Here is a 13238-nt window from a genome sequence, read left to right on the forward strand (position 1 = left end):
CGTTTAGGCGTTATAAACCGGGCTTATAACTATCGTATATTAAATAGGCACTTAAATGATTAACTTAGTAGAGCAGAAATCTCGTGTGTATGTATTATATTAAGTTATATCTAGGAGAGTCTCTTATACCCTTAATTTAGGTGGTGAAGACTCTGTTATGGGTACTATATTATTTAGATCCTATCCGGTCTTTTCCGGTATCCACCCTTATTATATCCTGATACCTAAAGTCCCCGATATCCGGAGCCCTTAGTTATAGAGTGGATTCTCCCTGGATCCCCTATAGACCATATCGTGGTCCTGCCCATGCGACAGGAAAGACGCCGAAAGGAGTAGCGCACGCAACTTAGGCCCCGTTCGATAATTTTATCAACTTAGTAAAAACTCACCACGATTTTATAAAAGTAATAATGCTAGCTAAGGCACTATCCTGACGTAGTCGCTTAGCGTTGATATATCTTTTTATATATAAAATAAGAGAGTTATATCGGTAAAATATTAAGCCGATCCGTGATACGGGGTATAGTCTTTTAGATATAGGAAACCACCACTTCTTACTATTATAGAATATCACGACGACCCTAATATACATCGATATAGCGTCTCTAGGTTCTATTAGTGTGGAGGACATTATATACGGGTCTCTTAGTAATATACCTGATTCGAATAATAACCGGGTTACGGATAAGGAGTCCACCTAAGATACCGTCGATCTAAACGCCTCCAGCGATAGCGACGTATCCGAAAAGGGCATAAATACTTAATATACCACCTTAGAGGGTGCCTCAGGGCCCGAAGTCGATACGCCTCCGTCTAGTAAAAAGTCTAACCGGGCGGTATAAAAGGACTATATCGAATACCGACTCTTCGAGCTATTAATTACTACGCGTTATAATAACGCCCTATTCGCTATAAGTAATAAGAGGTTAGCTAGAAAGCAGATCTTAACCATAATCCTATCTGAAATAAAGGAAGTATATCCCACGGCTAACCTATCAGTTAACGCGATAATAATAAAGCTTAATCGCACAGAAAAAGAGCTATAAGCAGCCCTAACCCTTATTCATAAGTCCGGTATTAATAACTACGATAATAAGACCGGTATAATCGATACGACCGATAAGTCATAGGACGTTTTCGAGGCTAAATACGGCGATATCGGCTCGCGTATTCGGAGGCGCGGAGGCGTGCGATAGATTAATAGCCTATTAAAGCTTATTTAGCCTAATACTATCGCGATAGACTAAAATATCGTTAACGTGTAAAAGCTAGACTAATAACGTAAGCGTTAGAAATCGGTATTAACGCCGCCGGCTAGTAACCATACTAAGTAGACTAAGCAGTAATAATAGGATGCTAATAATAGTAACGTAATAAGCTCGCCTATCCCTTATAACGATATCTTAGATAACGCTCCACGGCGCTACCGTAGGAGGGAAAACGCACCTATAAATCCTCTAATAGCCGGGCTATTTACGTTAGCGGCGCGGTAAAACGCGAAGCCGTTTACTAACGCTATTACCGATTATTAGCGTGATTTCTTTAACGAATTAGGCGGCGTTAATAGTATTATTATAGTAGGAGAGTTTATTACTTAACACCCTAACCTAGTAACGCTATTTAACGCGTTAAGAAAAGAGGAAAAGAGGGCGTTTTTAAAGAAGTACGGTTTTATAAAAATAATAGCTATTTATCGAGGTGGTGGTAATAGTAGTAAAGGTGGTAAAGGTGGTAAGGGTGGTAAGGGTGGTAAGGGTGGTAAGGGTGGTAGCGGCAGGCGCAGCCTTACGGTGGACCTGGATTCTAACTAAGCCTTATTTTTACGCGTTTTAATTAGCTAAAGGTGTTTACCGCCTACCTAAATAGGAATAGTACGGGGTAGAGCTTTATCTTATCGACTACTCCTGCCTCTTAAGATTAACGTGGTAGTTAATATTATATCGATATTAAGACTCTTTTCTATAATAACCTCTTTTCTATACCTACTACCACTACTATTCTATCATTTTAGCTATCTGATATCTTATTTCCAGTCCACCTTTAGTGCCGATATTATAATCGGCACGCTCCGCGGTAAGCTATAATAGCTGCTCTTCCTCCTCTTTAGTATACCCTCTAGGCACGGTTATTATTAACGTTATCTGCTAGTTATGTATAGCCCTAATAAAGTTCTAGATCCCCGTTACCGCGTACACGATTACGATCTGCTTTTTAAGGCTATATTCGGGTGCTTTTCCGCCGAGGATAAGGAAGGACCTCTTTAGTACCCTAAAAACACGCTTAATAGCACTACGGTGGCCTGCGTGGAGGCGGTTAAAGCGCTCCTTTAACGATAGCCGCTTCTATTCTATTTCAGAGAAGTCTTAAAGATAGTACCTCTCGCCGTTAAACGGGGTAATAATACCTCATATATCGTTAGTAAACCTACTATCTACGAGGTAGAACCTCCTATCAGGTATATAGAAAGACCCTTAAGCTAAAGCCTCGCGAAGCAACGATACGTCGTTTATACTCCCCTTAGCCCTAGCTAGGATATACGTGAATAAGAGGCTAAAATCGACTACCGCGAGGATATTTTAAGTAAGTTATCCTTTCCAATGATAGAACCGCTATTATATATTAGGTAGCACCCACGCCGCGATATAGGTGCTATCGATTACTCTAATATAACCGTTAAACTAATTATTACATCGCGATCATTCGACATATCGCGATACATATCGCTATAGAGGGTGCTTAACGTATTCGATATAAAGCCAACGTATCGTATCTAGGACCTCGTTAAAGATACGCGATCCCGTATTCAACGATAACTTAAAGCGGCGGTATATATTACACAGGGACACGCTATAACCGATAATATAAAGAAAGAGTATAACCTTCTGCGTTTTTATATAGTAAGAGGTCTCTCTAATAGTGCCGTTCGTTATACTCTATCCTATTAAGCGGTGAAATTCGAGCTAACTTAGTCGGAATAGATCCCGGAACACGATATTAGAGCCGACTATAACCCCCCTTATGATACTTAACGTGATAGCAGGATTATTCCTAAGATTACGCCAAGAGGTATTTTTACGCCCCTAGAGGCGTTATTATACTTCAGGTCGTTAAAGGATTAATATCAGGACTAGTATATCGAGCTCGGGGATAGTATCGTCGTCTTATTAAGTAGCGATAGTATCGTTAGCCTTACCACACACGGCGCGGCTGATTACGGAGCATATTTTTAGTGGAAAACTGCGTTATTCGTGTGTTTTTTTTCCACTAGGTCCTCCTATATAAAACCAGCTAATTTAGTGAAAAACTCGAATTAATAGACCCCTGCCTAGCGTGGTACCTAGATAATAGGGGTATAAGAGATGGATGCATAAAAAATGCAGTTACACTGAAAATATCATACAAAAGGGGTTCTTATGCCATCGGTGGGTCATGGGTTATGCATTTTTTTGCCAAGTTGGTGGGATTTACTAAGTTGGAGACGTCGTCGAACGGGGCCTTACGTCTTTCCCCTATTAAAAAAAAATGTCCATTTTCGCAACTTTCGCGTTTTTTAGAAGCGACACGTTGACAATGCAATTCATATGATGTCTGTTTGCATTCTCTGATATGCCTCGGCTCGTACAATCGGAGGAAATGAGGGCGGAAACGAAACATGTCTCGCCAGTCAATTTCAAGGCATGAGACTAACGTGGTAAAGCGGAAGGAAAGTGGGAGCCCGGGAGGTCTGGCTAGAAATCTCCTGTTTCAAACAACGACGATCTCCTTAGTCAGCGCCTAACGACGAGTCGATAAGATCAATGATAAGATGAAGAGACAACAGGTACAAATCCCGCTTGGGCCCTTGTCCTGATGGAATGATGCGACAACAACGTCTCAAAAGTTCGGGTTGTACAACGTATAGCAACTCACATGCATTCCATGGTGATCAACAAGTCTCTGACACCACGTACTCTTCGACCTAGGCAACTGAGATCAAAACTTGGGATGAAAATGAGACCGACTCGCGTAGGAAAAGCAGAAACGAAGGGCTGGCCGCTGGTTTGGGGCTATGGTGCGGCGTGTCCCCCTGGGTCCTGATCTGTTTGTTGTCGACTCCTTGTTGATCTTCCATATTAAAAAATAGCTCCTCTCTCCCGAGCTTGGCCTTTTACTCTCTCTGTTCTCTAGGCTTGGTGTTTTCTGGTTCAAGTTTGGTTCTGTGTTTCGATAGTTCTTGCGGGTGTTATACAGTTTTTTTTGTGTTTTTCTTTTGACATTTTACCCCTTTTCCCCTGGACTGTTATTTTCCTGAACCAAAGACACAATATTCTGACAGCTGGACTGTACTTGGTCACATTTCCTTTGTTTGCATCATCCCCGTCTCTTCATTTCTTTCTTCGATTTTGTTTTCAGGTTAGGTTTCCACAGTCCGTGTCTGCAGAGCTGCACCTGAAGAGAGTTGAGTATACTACTCGTGTGCCTGATCTCTGCTCGTCCTCTCCTTCGTCAGAGCCGACCAGCACTGCACAATGACTCTTCGGTACGCACCCAAGAGCCCATCTTTCGGACCGATTTCGTTCACTGACACCAGATTATCACTTCGTTTAAACTAGGCAGCGGCAAGCAAGGAGGACGTCTCCTAAATTTCTCAGCCGCCCTCGGCATGACTTGCCTCGTCGTCAGCTGCCCCCAGGTGCTCCTCCTGGGGAAAACATCGCGGAATTGAGTGACTCTGACTCGGCATCCGACTCGGAGGATGATCAAACACTGCCCAGTCTGCCCCCATCTCAGACGCCCCCTTCAACCCCGACAACCCGTCTCCCGTCGCAAGGGACACCTTCTGTGCCTGGGGTGGAGGTTCCGCCTCCTATTGCAGAACCCCCCGCTGGTCAACAGCCTGCTCCTGAGCAACCTGCGGGAAACTTCCCCGGTGGCGATGCCGATGATGCTCTGCTCCCCCCCATCAGGCCGATCACGACATTCCTCGTCTCGGCACCTTCTATCCCAACAGCGACAATCCAACCACCCGCAGCCAACGCCCCGGTCCCCGTAGAACCTACAGCGACAACCTTTCCTTTGCCGCCGGTTGTCGATGTCAATAGGCCTGTCCCATCTGCCGAGATAGCTCCCCCGACGGGTCTTGTCCCCCCTGGCCCCGCTCCTACTTCCAGCCAGTCACCAGTCACGACCACGGAGACCAATGCCGTCCAACCTACGTCTGGGAGCTCGTCTACAACAACAATACCCGACTCGACTTCCATCGCCCCCAATCAAGTATCGTCCAGTCCTACTGGAGACGCACAAGGTGCCGATCAGCCATCGACCACACCAGCCCCGACAGGAGGTGACGCCGACCGTGGCGTGGCCGTGGGTATAACGTTTGGAATTATAGGTTAGTCCTACGTCCATGTCGTCTCTCTCCGCCCCTGAAATATCTCTGCATATTTCGGATCGTCTAATTCGATCTGTTCAGGGATTCTCGCCGTGCTCATCGCCATTGGCGTTTTCATCTACAAGAAGATGCACAAGAATAAGCCAGACGTCGAAGCGCCTCCCGTACCCTCTGCTGCTCGACCTCAGTCGATCCGTACATCTCGTATCATGAGCAGAGTACTCATTGCGCACGACACGGAGCAGAATGATGCGGGTATGACTGGTTACTACAGCGAGAAACAAGGCGAGCCACTTCCGCCTATGCCGCAGACTCTCCAGCCTGTCGCCCCAGTGTACGGCAACCACTACCAGGCCTATAGACCAGTGACCTCGAGGGGATTGCCTATAGCCCAGATGGGCCCCGACGGTAGATACGTCGGGTGATGATCGTGAGACTGTCACTCTGCGGTAGTTGCTGGTGGCGAAATGGGAGAGTGTCATGGTACACGCACGGTTTGACGCTATCGGTATGCGTCCGCTTTGTGTGTCTTACCCTGTGGTCATGAATTGGCATCCCGTCACTACCGTTATATCGCAGAAATAGCTGTCTAAGAACGGAGGTCCAGGGGGCTCGACGTGCGAGTTCTTGACATGTTTCTGCTTCACTCGGCTTCCGTCTGTGACTTGTATTGTGGGATACCCCTGAGCCCTCTGGACTTGCATGGAAGACGACAATCTCATTCACTTTCTGAGCACTAAGACAGGATGTGGAATGATAGATAAACATTTGTCAGGGAGACGAAGAATTTATCAACTCAAAGAGAGAAGTTTGACACATGGTTAGAGGCAGAGGCAGAGGCATTGACATTTTTTACGACACGGAGAGACTTTCACTAAAAAGAAGAAACTCAGAAAGGGGAGAGAAACTCGTTAAGGCCGATGGACATTTCGAGAGAGAACTAGTTGCCCAGAAGAGAACAACGAGACCGGCGTTGTCACGGCCAGGGGCTACAACAAAGGCGGGATAGGCATGTGGCATACAGTGCCCAATTCTTCCACCACTTAGGCAATGACACCGGTGCCGGCCCGAGACTTGACGAGGTCGCAGACGCACGAGGCAGGGTCGGTACTAAGATGAACGGGTTCCCTTGTCAGCAATGCGTCCTTGATCTTTGCCCCCTTTGATAATTGATTGCAGAAGGCCAGAAGGTTTAGGGTTGACTCACGTGTAGCCATAAGGGGGAGAGAAGTTGCTGGTCTGCGTGATGGCAGTGTCGCTGTTCTGGAAGATGTTGTTGCGCGAGGTGGCGAAACCGGCCTGGGCGCTGTCGAGGTTGGTGACGATGGCGCGGCGGGTGTTGACGAAGTGCGACTGCTCGACGAGGGTCTGGGCGCCCATGCGCGAGTTGACGCCGGAGGCCGGGTTGTTCTCGTAGCAGGAGCTGTAGACGTGGAGGGTGCCGAAGCGCATGGAGGGCAGGCGCGAGTTGACGTTGTAGAAGTGGTTGTGGTGGTAGGTGACGCGCAGCTTGCCGCGGTCCTGGTCGCCGTTGTTGTCGGAATGGCCGACGAGCGATCCCTTCCACTGTTTGGAGGGAGAGAGTCATCTTGGTTAGCAGGTGTTGTTGTAAAAAAATAAAAATTAAAAATTAAAAAAATAAACCCCTGCAAAGGACACGGCGCAAAGAGGATTGACTTACGTGGTCGTGCAACTTGGTCCAGGAGACGGTGACCAGGTCAGAGCCGGCCTTCATGTCAAAGAGACCGTCGTAGCGGTCCTTGTCTCCGACGATACCGTCGTTGGAGAGATCGCAGTGGTCGACCCAGACCCGAGTGGCGGTGTCGAGCTCGATGAGGTCACCGCCAGAATCAGGGGTCTTCATGCGGATGTTGCGGATGATGACGTTGTTGTTCCTGCGGATTCGCAAGCTGGAGTTGCTGAAGCCTTGGTCGGCGTGTAAGTGAGTGTCAGTAAGCGAGGCATGATTCAGTCAAGTTGGACGAGGTGGGGAAGGAAGGCCTGAATGAAAGAACCACATGCAGACATTGAAAGAATAAAAGGTGAACTCACCGGAGTTGGCACCCACGCCGATGATGCTGGTGTCGGAGAGAATGTCGACATGACCGCAACCGTTCAGGATGCCGGAGACGCGGATGACACCGCGGTTGGCCACGGCGGAGCGGAACTGGCTGCAGTTGGTGACGGTGACGCCGTTGCCGCTACCACCACCCGTAGTTCCGGCGCCGAATCCGACGAGCTGGTTAATGGCAGCGGTGCCGCAGGTGTTGCCGCCGGTGGGCGGCGGCGGCGGTGGTGGTGGTGTCGACGGTGGCGGGCTGCCGCCGCTGCCAGGAACACACTGCGAGTACCACTCATTCTGGACCTGGCAGGTGTAACCTGTTACGTTGTCAGACCATTTTGCTTTCGTCTTGACTTCTCAAGGGAGGGAGGGAGAATCGGGGAACATACCGGAGACGCAAGTATAGGGTCCGCCCCAGCCGGTACCTCCGCACTGGCCCCAGGCAGCCTGTTGGGCCGTTGCGCCTCCGAGGAGGGCGAGCAAGACAGCGGTCTTGGAGTGCATTTTGTTTTTGCCTTGATGGTCCCGGACAGTCGGAACGTAAAAACTTGGGGTACAAATGTGGCCAAGGATGCAAACCCTGTCGATCTTTGCGGGGGGAAAGATCTGGTTGAGGAGAAGGATGAGCCAACTATCAGACTGACAACCCGAGGTATTGATCGTCGGCCTCTATATATTCATACTTCGACCCACGGGGCGGCCAACTTTGGGTCCGGGTGCTGTTGTCCTGAACGGGACACGCATTGCCTTGGTCCACCATCCCGAAGGGGGGTTTCAACTTTCAAGTCCCACCAATGGAGTTGGCCTCGGCGACATCGCCCTTGTTGGTGTTGGTGCCTTGTATTTCTCGCAGTGTTCAGAGCCGTTGTCCTTGTTCCCCGCCAACTGCAATGCAAGCTGGAGACTGAGACGGCACCGTGGTCGTGGGGATGTGCATGTCTTGGGACGCGGAGCATATACCACGTAGAGGTTGCAAAGAGGTTCCTCCGTTGTCTTTCCGAAACATAAGATGACGGGATGGAGTGCCACCAAGCTTAAATGAGGCTTGGCAATAACTCACATGGGCCCCGGCATATTGTACCATAAGAGACGGAAACCAGGTCGTCCGTCGCGTGGGCTCGATGCGGGGGATGGACCGCTGGAGAATTCGCAACCGACCCCAGATCCAGGCGCATAAAAGAAGTGCCAGGGTAACATTGCCGGCCAAGACTTGCGGGATTACTGAGAATGGATTGGATGTTGTGTTTAGCTCTGGAACGAACACAAATCCTGTTCTACGCAGGCGTGATGGTGTTCATGGCTAAGCTGCATGTGTTGAAGGCTAAGTTGTTTAGCCATCAGATGGTTCATCAGAGTCGTGTACAATATTCAAAATGGAATAGACAACAACAACAACAGTACGAATAAAGTACATACCATTATATTAGTCTTCGATGAATGAGACAATACGAAACATCTTGTTCTTGTTCTCCTTCGCTTGTCGATTAGGCAATTATAATGATTTGGCGCTTTCGGTTGCCCAGATCTGGACGGACGGAGCGACACCTGCCGTAGCCAAGTCAGGACTGAGCAGCTTCTAACCGGAAAAATATAAAAGCAAATAAAAACAAATAAGAATGAAACGAAGTTATTACATAGGTACCTATTCTATTAATGGCGGAACACAATGTAAGTACCATGAATCGATCGTGGGGTGCAGGTCGGTCCTCCGCCCCTCGTCCCAGTCCAGTCTCCCGGGCAATTCTTCGATACCTTTCACAGTTAGTCGCAGTCTCCGAACTTTTTACCTTTTGGTATATTTTCGTACAAATACGTGGACAACAATGTCCGGGTTTTCTTTTCCCCTGCCAGTTTGACCTTGGTCGATTCCTCTACTCCGTGATAGGTGGAAAGCCCTATACTCGGCCTTACGAGCCTTCGGGACTTCGTCAGACAATGTGTATGCATGAGTCTCAAAAAATCTTGATCCGAGTGGAGGCTGATCCGAGAGAAGCTCGTAAAGTCGAAATCCCGAATGCGCCAGCATTCATCCGGAGATCCAAGACACATTCCGCCAGTATTCAGACTTTCAGCTCCAGACAGGTAGCCTGGGTAATTATGCCACGGCCAACAATCCGGATCGAAAATGTGCTCGTATAATATATCTTGCTTGGATGGCAATTATTGAACGAAGGGTCGATATTCATGTAGGGAGCGACGGACAAGCGTGATGACGGTAAGTGCTTAGCAATGGATTGGATTTTCTGTAGAGACATAGAATGTTGTTCTTCCGAGATATTGAGTGCTACCTTATTAGTTCGTTGTACGAAGTACCGGTACACGTATGCCTAGAGCCGTCGCGAAGCAGTCAGACTACTCTTTATCTTATCAGGCACCGAAACGCCCACTCATTGTTTACTAATCCCGTTAACAACCACGATTGGTCAATGGCGACCTTCGGAATCCGAGGGGTTCGGAGAAAATTCAGACCGGTGTCCGAGCCAATTGCATCATCGGCTAGCCAAAGCTCCACACCTCAAACCGTTGAAGATGCAGGCTGCAGGCTGGAGGCTCGCACATCGGACCTCCTCCACCAACCCACCCGCATCTATTCCATCTTTTCCCTTTTTCACCGTCATTTGCTGCCTGGAAATTATGCTTGTCGCCTCGCACCAATTCTTCCTCTCTCGGCAACTTGCTGCTTGATCCGTCGTTCACATTGATCTTTCAGGTCCGGGGCTCCGGTTCTCGTGCCCCGCTTTCTGCCACGCCGCCTTGCTTTGAGCCCAGCTTTGTGCCCAGCTTTGCCCCCAGCCCGCGCTGGAACGTCGGCTGGAACGAATCCGTCGCCGCGTAGAGTGCCCGGCACACGATGATAGGCCGGCCGGTGAACGGGAGCACAGATAACACACCATGCCGCGTATGATATGCCTTGCCTGTCGGGCAGGTCTCGCTGCTACCTACGCCCCGCGAGTCGGCTCGGCACGACTTCGCCAATACTCCCCCATATCTCCATCCTCGGTGCGCTTCTTTCAGTCGTACCGAAACGACCCGCCGAATAGCCACCTTGACGAGACGAAGAAACCCGGCCATGGATCTAAGAGACAACCCCATACCCCATCGATGATGGGTTCCCCCAAGAAACCGTCGGCCGACCCTCTCGCGACGACGGAGAAGACAGCGCAGGAGCAGCGCACAGCTGACTGGGCAATCATGAAAGAGATGTCGAGATACCTATGGCCCAAGGACAACCTCAACACCAAGCTCCGTGTCGGTCTCGCTGTGTCGTTGCTAGTGGGCGCGAAAGTGCTCAACGTACAGGTGCCGTTCTACTTCAAGAACATCGTCGATGCCATGAACATCGACGTTTCCGGCACCGGAGCCACCGCTGCCACGATCGCGGGGACCATGGTCCTGGCCTACGGCGCCACCCGTATCGGCGCCACCGTCTTCCAAGAACTCCGCAATGCCGTCTTCGCCTCCGTCGCGCAAAAGGCCATCCGGAACGTCGCCCGGAACGTCTTCGACCACCTCCTCCGCCTCGACCTCAGCTTCCACCTCTCCAAGCAGACGGGCGGCCTGACCCGAGCCATCGACCGCGGTACCAAGGGGATCAGCTTCCTCCTGACGAGCATGGTCTTCCACATCTTCCCCACCGCCTTGGAGATCTCCATGGTCTGCGGCATCCTGACCTGGCAGTACGGCGCCAAGTTCGCCGCCATCACCGCCGTCACCATGGCTGCCTACACGGCCTTCACCATCTGGACGACCTCCTGGCGGACCAAGTTCAGGCGCCAGGCCAACGCCGCCGACAACAAGGCGTCGACCGTCGCCGTCGACTCGCTGATCAACTACGAGGCCGTCAAGTACTTCAACAACGAGAAGTTCGAGATCTCCCGCTATGACTCCGCCCTGCTGGCCTACGAGAAGAGCTCCATCAAGGTCGCCACCTCCCTGGCCTTCCTGAACAGCGGTCAGAGCATCATCTTCTCTTCGGCGCTGACCGCCATGATGTACCTGGCCGCAGACGGAGTCGCCAAGGGCACGTTGACCGTGGGCGATCTTGTCATGGTCAACCAGCTCGTCTTCCAGCTCTCCGTGCCCCTCAACTTCCTGGGCTCCGTCTACCGGGAGCTGAGACAATCCCTGCTCGACATGGAGACGCTCTTCAACCTGCAAAAGGTCAACGTCACCATCAAAGACGACCCCAGCGCCCAACCCCTCGTCCTCTCCAAGGGCGGCGAGATCAAATTCGAAAACGTGACCTTCGGCTACCATCCCGACCGGCCCATCCTGCGCAATCTGTGCCTCACCATCCCCGCCGGGAAGAAGGTCGCCGTCGTCGGCCCCAGCGGCTGCGGCAAGTCCACCCTCCTCCGGCTCCTCTTCCGCTACTACGACGCCCAGTCGGGCCGCATCAGCATCGACGGCCAGGACATCAAGTCCGTGAAGCTCGACTCCCTCCGCGAGTCCATCGGCGTCGTGCCCCAGGACACGCCGCTCTTCAACGACACCATCGAGCACAACATCCGGTACGGGAACCTGTCGGCGCCCAAGGACCGCGTCATCGCGGCCGCCCAACGCGCCCACATCCACGAGATCGTCCAGAGCTTCCCCGACGGCTACCAGACCAAGGTGGGCGAGCGGGGCTTGATGATCTCGGGCGGCGAGAAGCAGCGGCTGGCCGTTAGCAGGCTGCTGCTCAAGGACCCTCCCCTCCTCTTCTTCGACGAGGCGACGAGTGCCCTGGATACCCATACCGAGCAGGCCCTGATGGCCAACATTAACAGCATTCTCCGGGAGAAGGCAAGGACTAGCGTCTTTGTCGCACATAGGCTGCGGACCATCTTTGACGCGGACCTCATTATTGTGCTGAAGGAGGGGGCGGTGGCCGAGATGGGCACGCATCGAGAGCTTATTGATAGGGGAGGCCCCTATGCCGAGCTCTGGAGTGGTAAGTCTTACCTGTGCGGCTGATTTCCTTTTTGACCCCTTCATTTGCTGACAAACGTGTGCAGCCCAGGAAACATTGTTTAACCACGAGGGCGAGGAGGTAAAGGAGGAGATTGAGGAGGAGGAGGAGGAGGCCGAGGAAAGATCCAGAGGCCCCCCCGAAAAGCCATGATATAGCCGCTCGCATGGATTGAGCAAGGCTTATAGTGATCAAATGTTCCTGGATACAGGTTTACAGGGGGGGCAATATTTAAGGTACGCACAGATAACTGTCGAGTCCACCATAGAATACCTATTACTTGCATCGATCGTCGGATCACCATCTGCTTTATAGGCAGTATATGACTATGTGACTTCTGTGAGAGACACTCCATATTCCCCATATGGTCCACTTTCGGGTGTGGTCGTAACTCCGTCAGGGGTGTGTTATAACTAATTCAGTAATAATGGTTATTGAGTTTCGACGTAGTTGTCGTAGCCTAGTAGAGTTATAATAGGGACTGGTAAGGCGACATTTGCAAGTCTTTTGATGTTTCGAAATATCTCCCCATTCGAGACGTCCAGTCTTCATCAGTTGCCAATGGGCTCGCTTTATAGACCAATAGTGGCCATCTACTTTCCATGCGAGCTAGGTTCACGACGTTGGCATTGACTCTTGTTGGAGGGCGGCAACCTAGGGATCGCAAGCACACGTTGTCCTTTATGGATCTCACAGCCCTTGGACAAATGACTTGCCGAGGGGGTGTTAAGCGAGTTTTCCAAAACTTCCCATATCTTCTAGCGAAGAATCAAGATACGTTTGTTTGACAACCACTGGGCGTCAAGTTGTTGAGTACAAACTCGGTAGTTAAAAGTCGACATCCGGGACGAGCA

The 13238-nt window shown here is 50.6% G+C and overlaps 4 protein-coding genes across 4 annotated transcripts; 3 read left to right on the top strand and 1 right to left on the bottom strand.

Annotated features, from left to right (window-relative positions):
- Nucleotides 1–4171: 4171 nt before the first annotated feature.
- On the top strand, nucleotides 4172–5796 carry SODALDRAFT_351155 (hypothetical protein; the record flags this gene model as incomplete). The annotated part of the gene is made up of 3 exons (XM_028613518.1): nucleotides 4172–4519; nucleotides 4593–5371; nucleotides 5453–5796. Exons 1-3 carry the CDS (start codon nucleotides 4509–4511, stop codon nucleotides 5794–5796), a joined length of 1134 nt encoding a protein of 377 aa, XP_028465785.1. The 5' UTR covers nucleotides 4172–4508.
- A 618-nt stretch (nucleotides 5797–6414) lies between these two features.
- Nucleotides 6415–7937, bottom strand: SODALDRAFT_324438 (pectin lyase-like protein; the record flags this gene model as incomplete). Its single annotated transcript, XM_028609882.1, has 5 exons — nucleotides 6415–6481; nucleotides 6579–6937; nucleotides 7053–7297; nucleotides 7424–7750; nucleotides 7823–7937. The coding sequence occupies 5 exons, from the start codon at nucleotides 7935–7937 to the stop codon at nucleotides 6415–6417; spliced, it is 1113 nt and encodes a 370-aa protein (XP_028465786.1).
- Nucleotides 7938–8660: 723 nt separating this feature from the next.
- On the top strand, nucleotides 8661–10269 carry SODALDRAFT_360301 (hypothetical protein; the record flags this gene model as incomplete). Its single annotated transcript, XM_028614248.1, has 9 exons — nucleotides 8661–8746; nucleotides 8787–8830; nucleotides 8922–8991; nucleotides 9133–9193; nucleotides 9285–9318; nucleotides 9406–9515; nucleotides 9624–9648; nucleotides 9934–10073; nucleotides 10144–10269. The coding sequence occupies 9 exons, from the start codon at nucleotides 8661–8663 to the stop codon at nucleotides 10267–10269; spliced, it is 696 nt and encodes a 231-aa protein (XP_028465787.1).
- On the top strand, nucleotides 10231–12864 carry SODALDRAFT_178712 (iron-sulfur clusters transporter atm1). The gene is made up of 3 exons (XM_028607037.1): nucleotides 10231–12366; nucleotides 12431–12723; nucleotides 12835–12864. Exons 1-2 carry the CDS (start codon nucleotides 10326–10328, stop codon nucleotides 12535–12537), a joined length of 2148 nt encoding a protein of 715 aa, XP_028465788.1. The 5' UTR covers nucleotides 10231–10325; the 3' UTR covers nucleotides 12538–12723; nucleotides 12835–12864.
- The last annotated feature ends 374 nt before the right edge of the window (nucleotides 12865–13238 follow it).

This window comes from Sodiomyces alkalinus, assembly GCF_003711515.1.
Source record: "Sodiomyces alkalinus F11 unplaced genomic scaffold SODALscaffold_6, whole genome shotgun sequence".
NCBI classification, from domain to species: domain Eukaryota; kingdom Fungi; phylum Ascomycota; class Sordariomycetes; order Glomerellales; family Plectosphaerellaceae; genus Sodiomyces; species Sodiomyces alkalinus.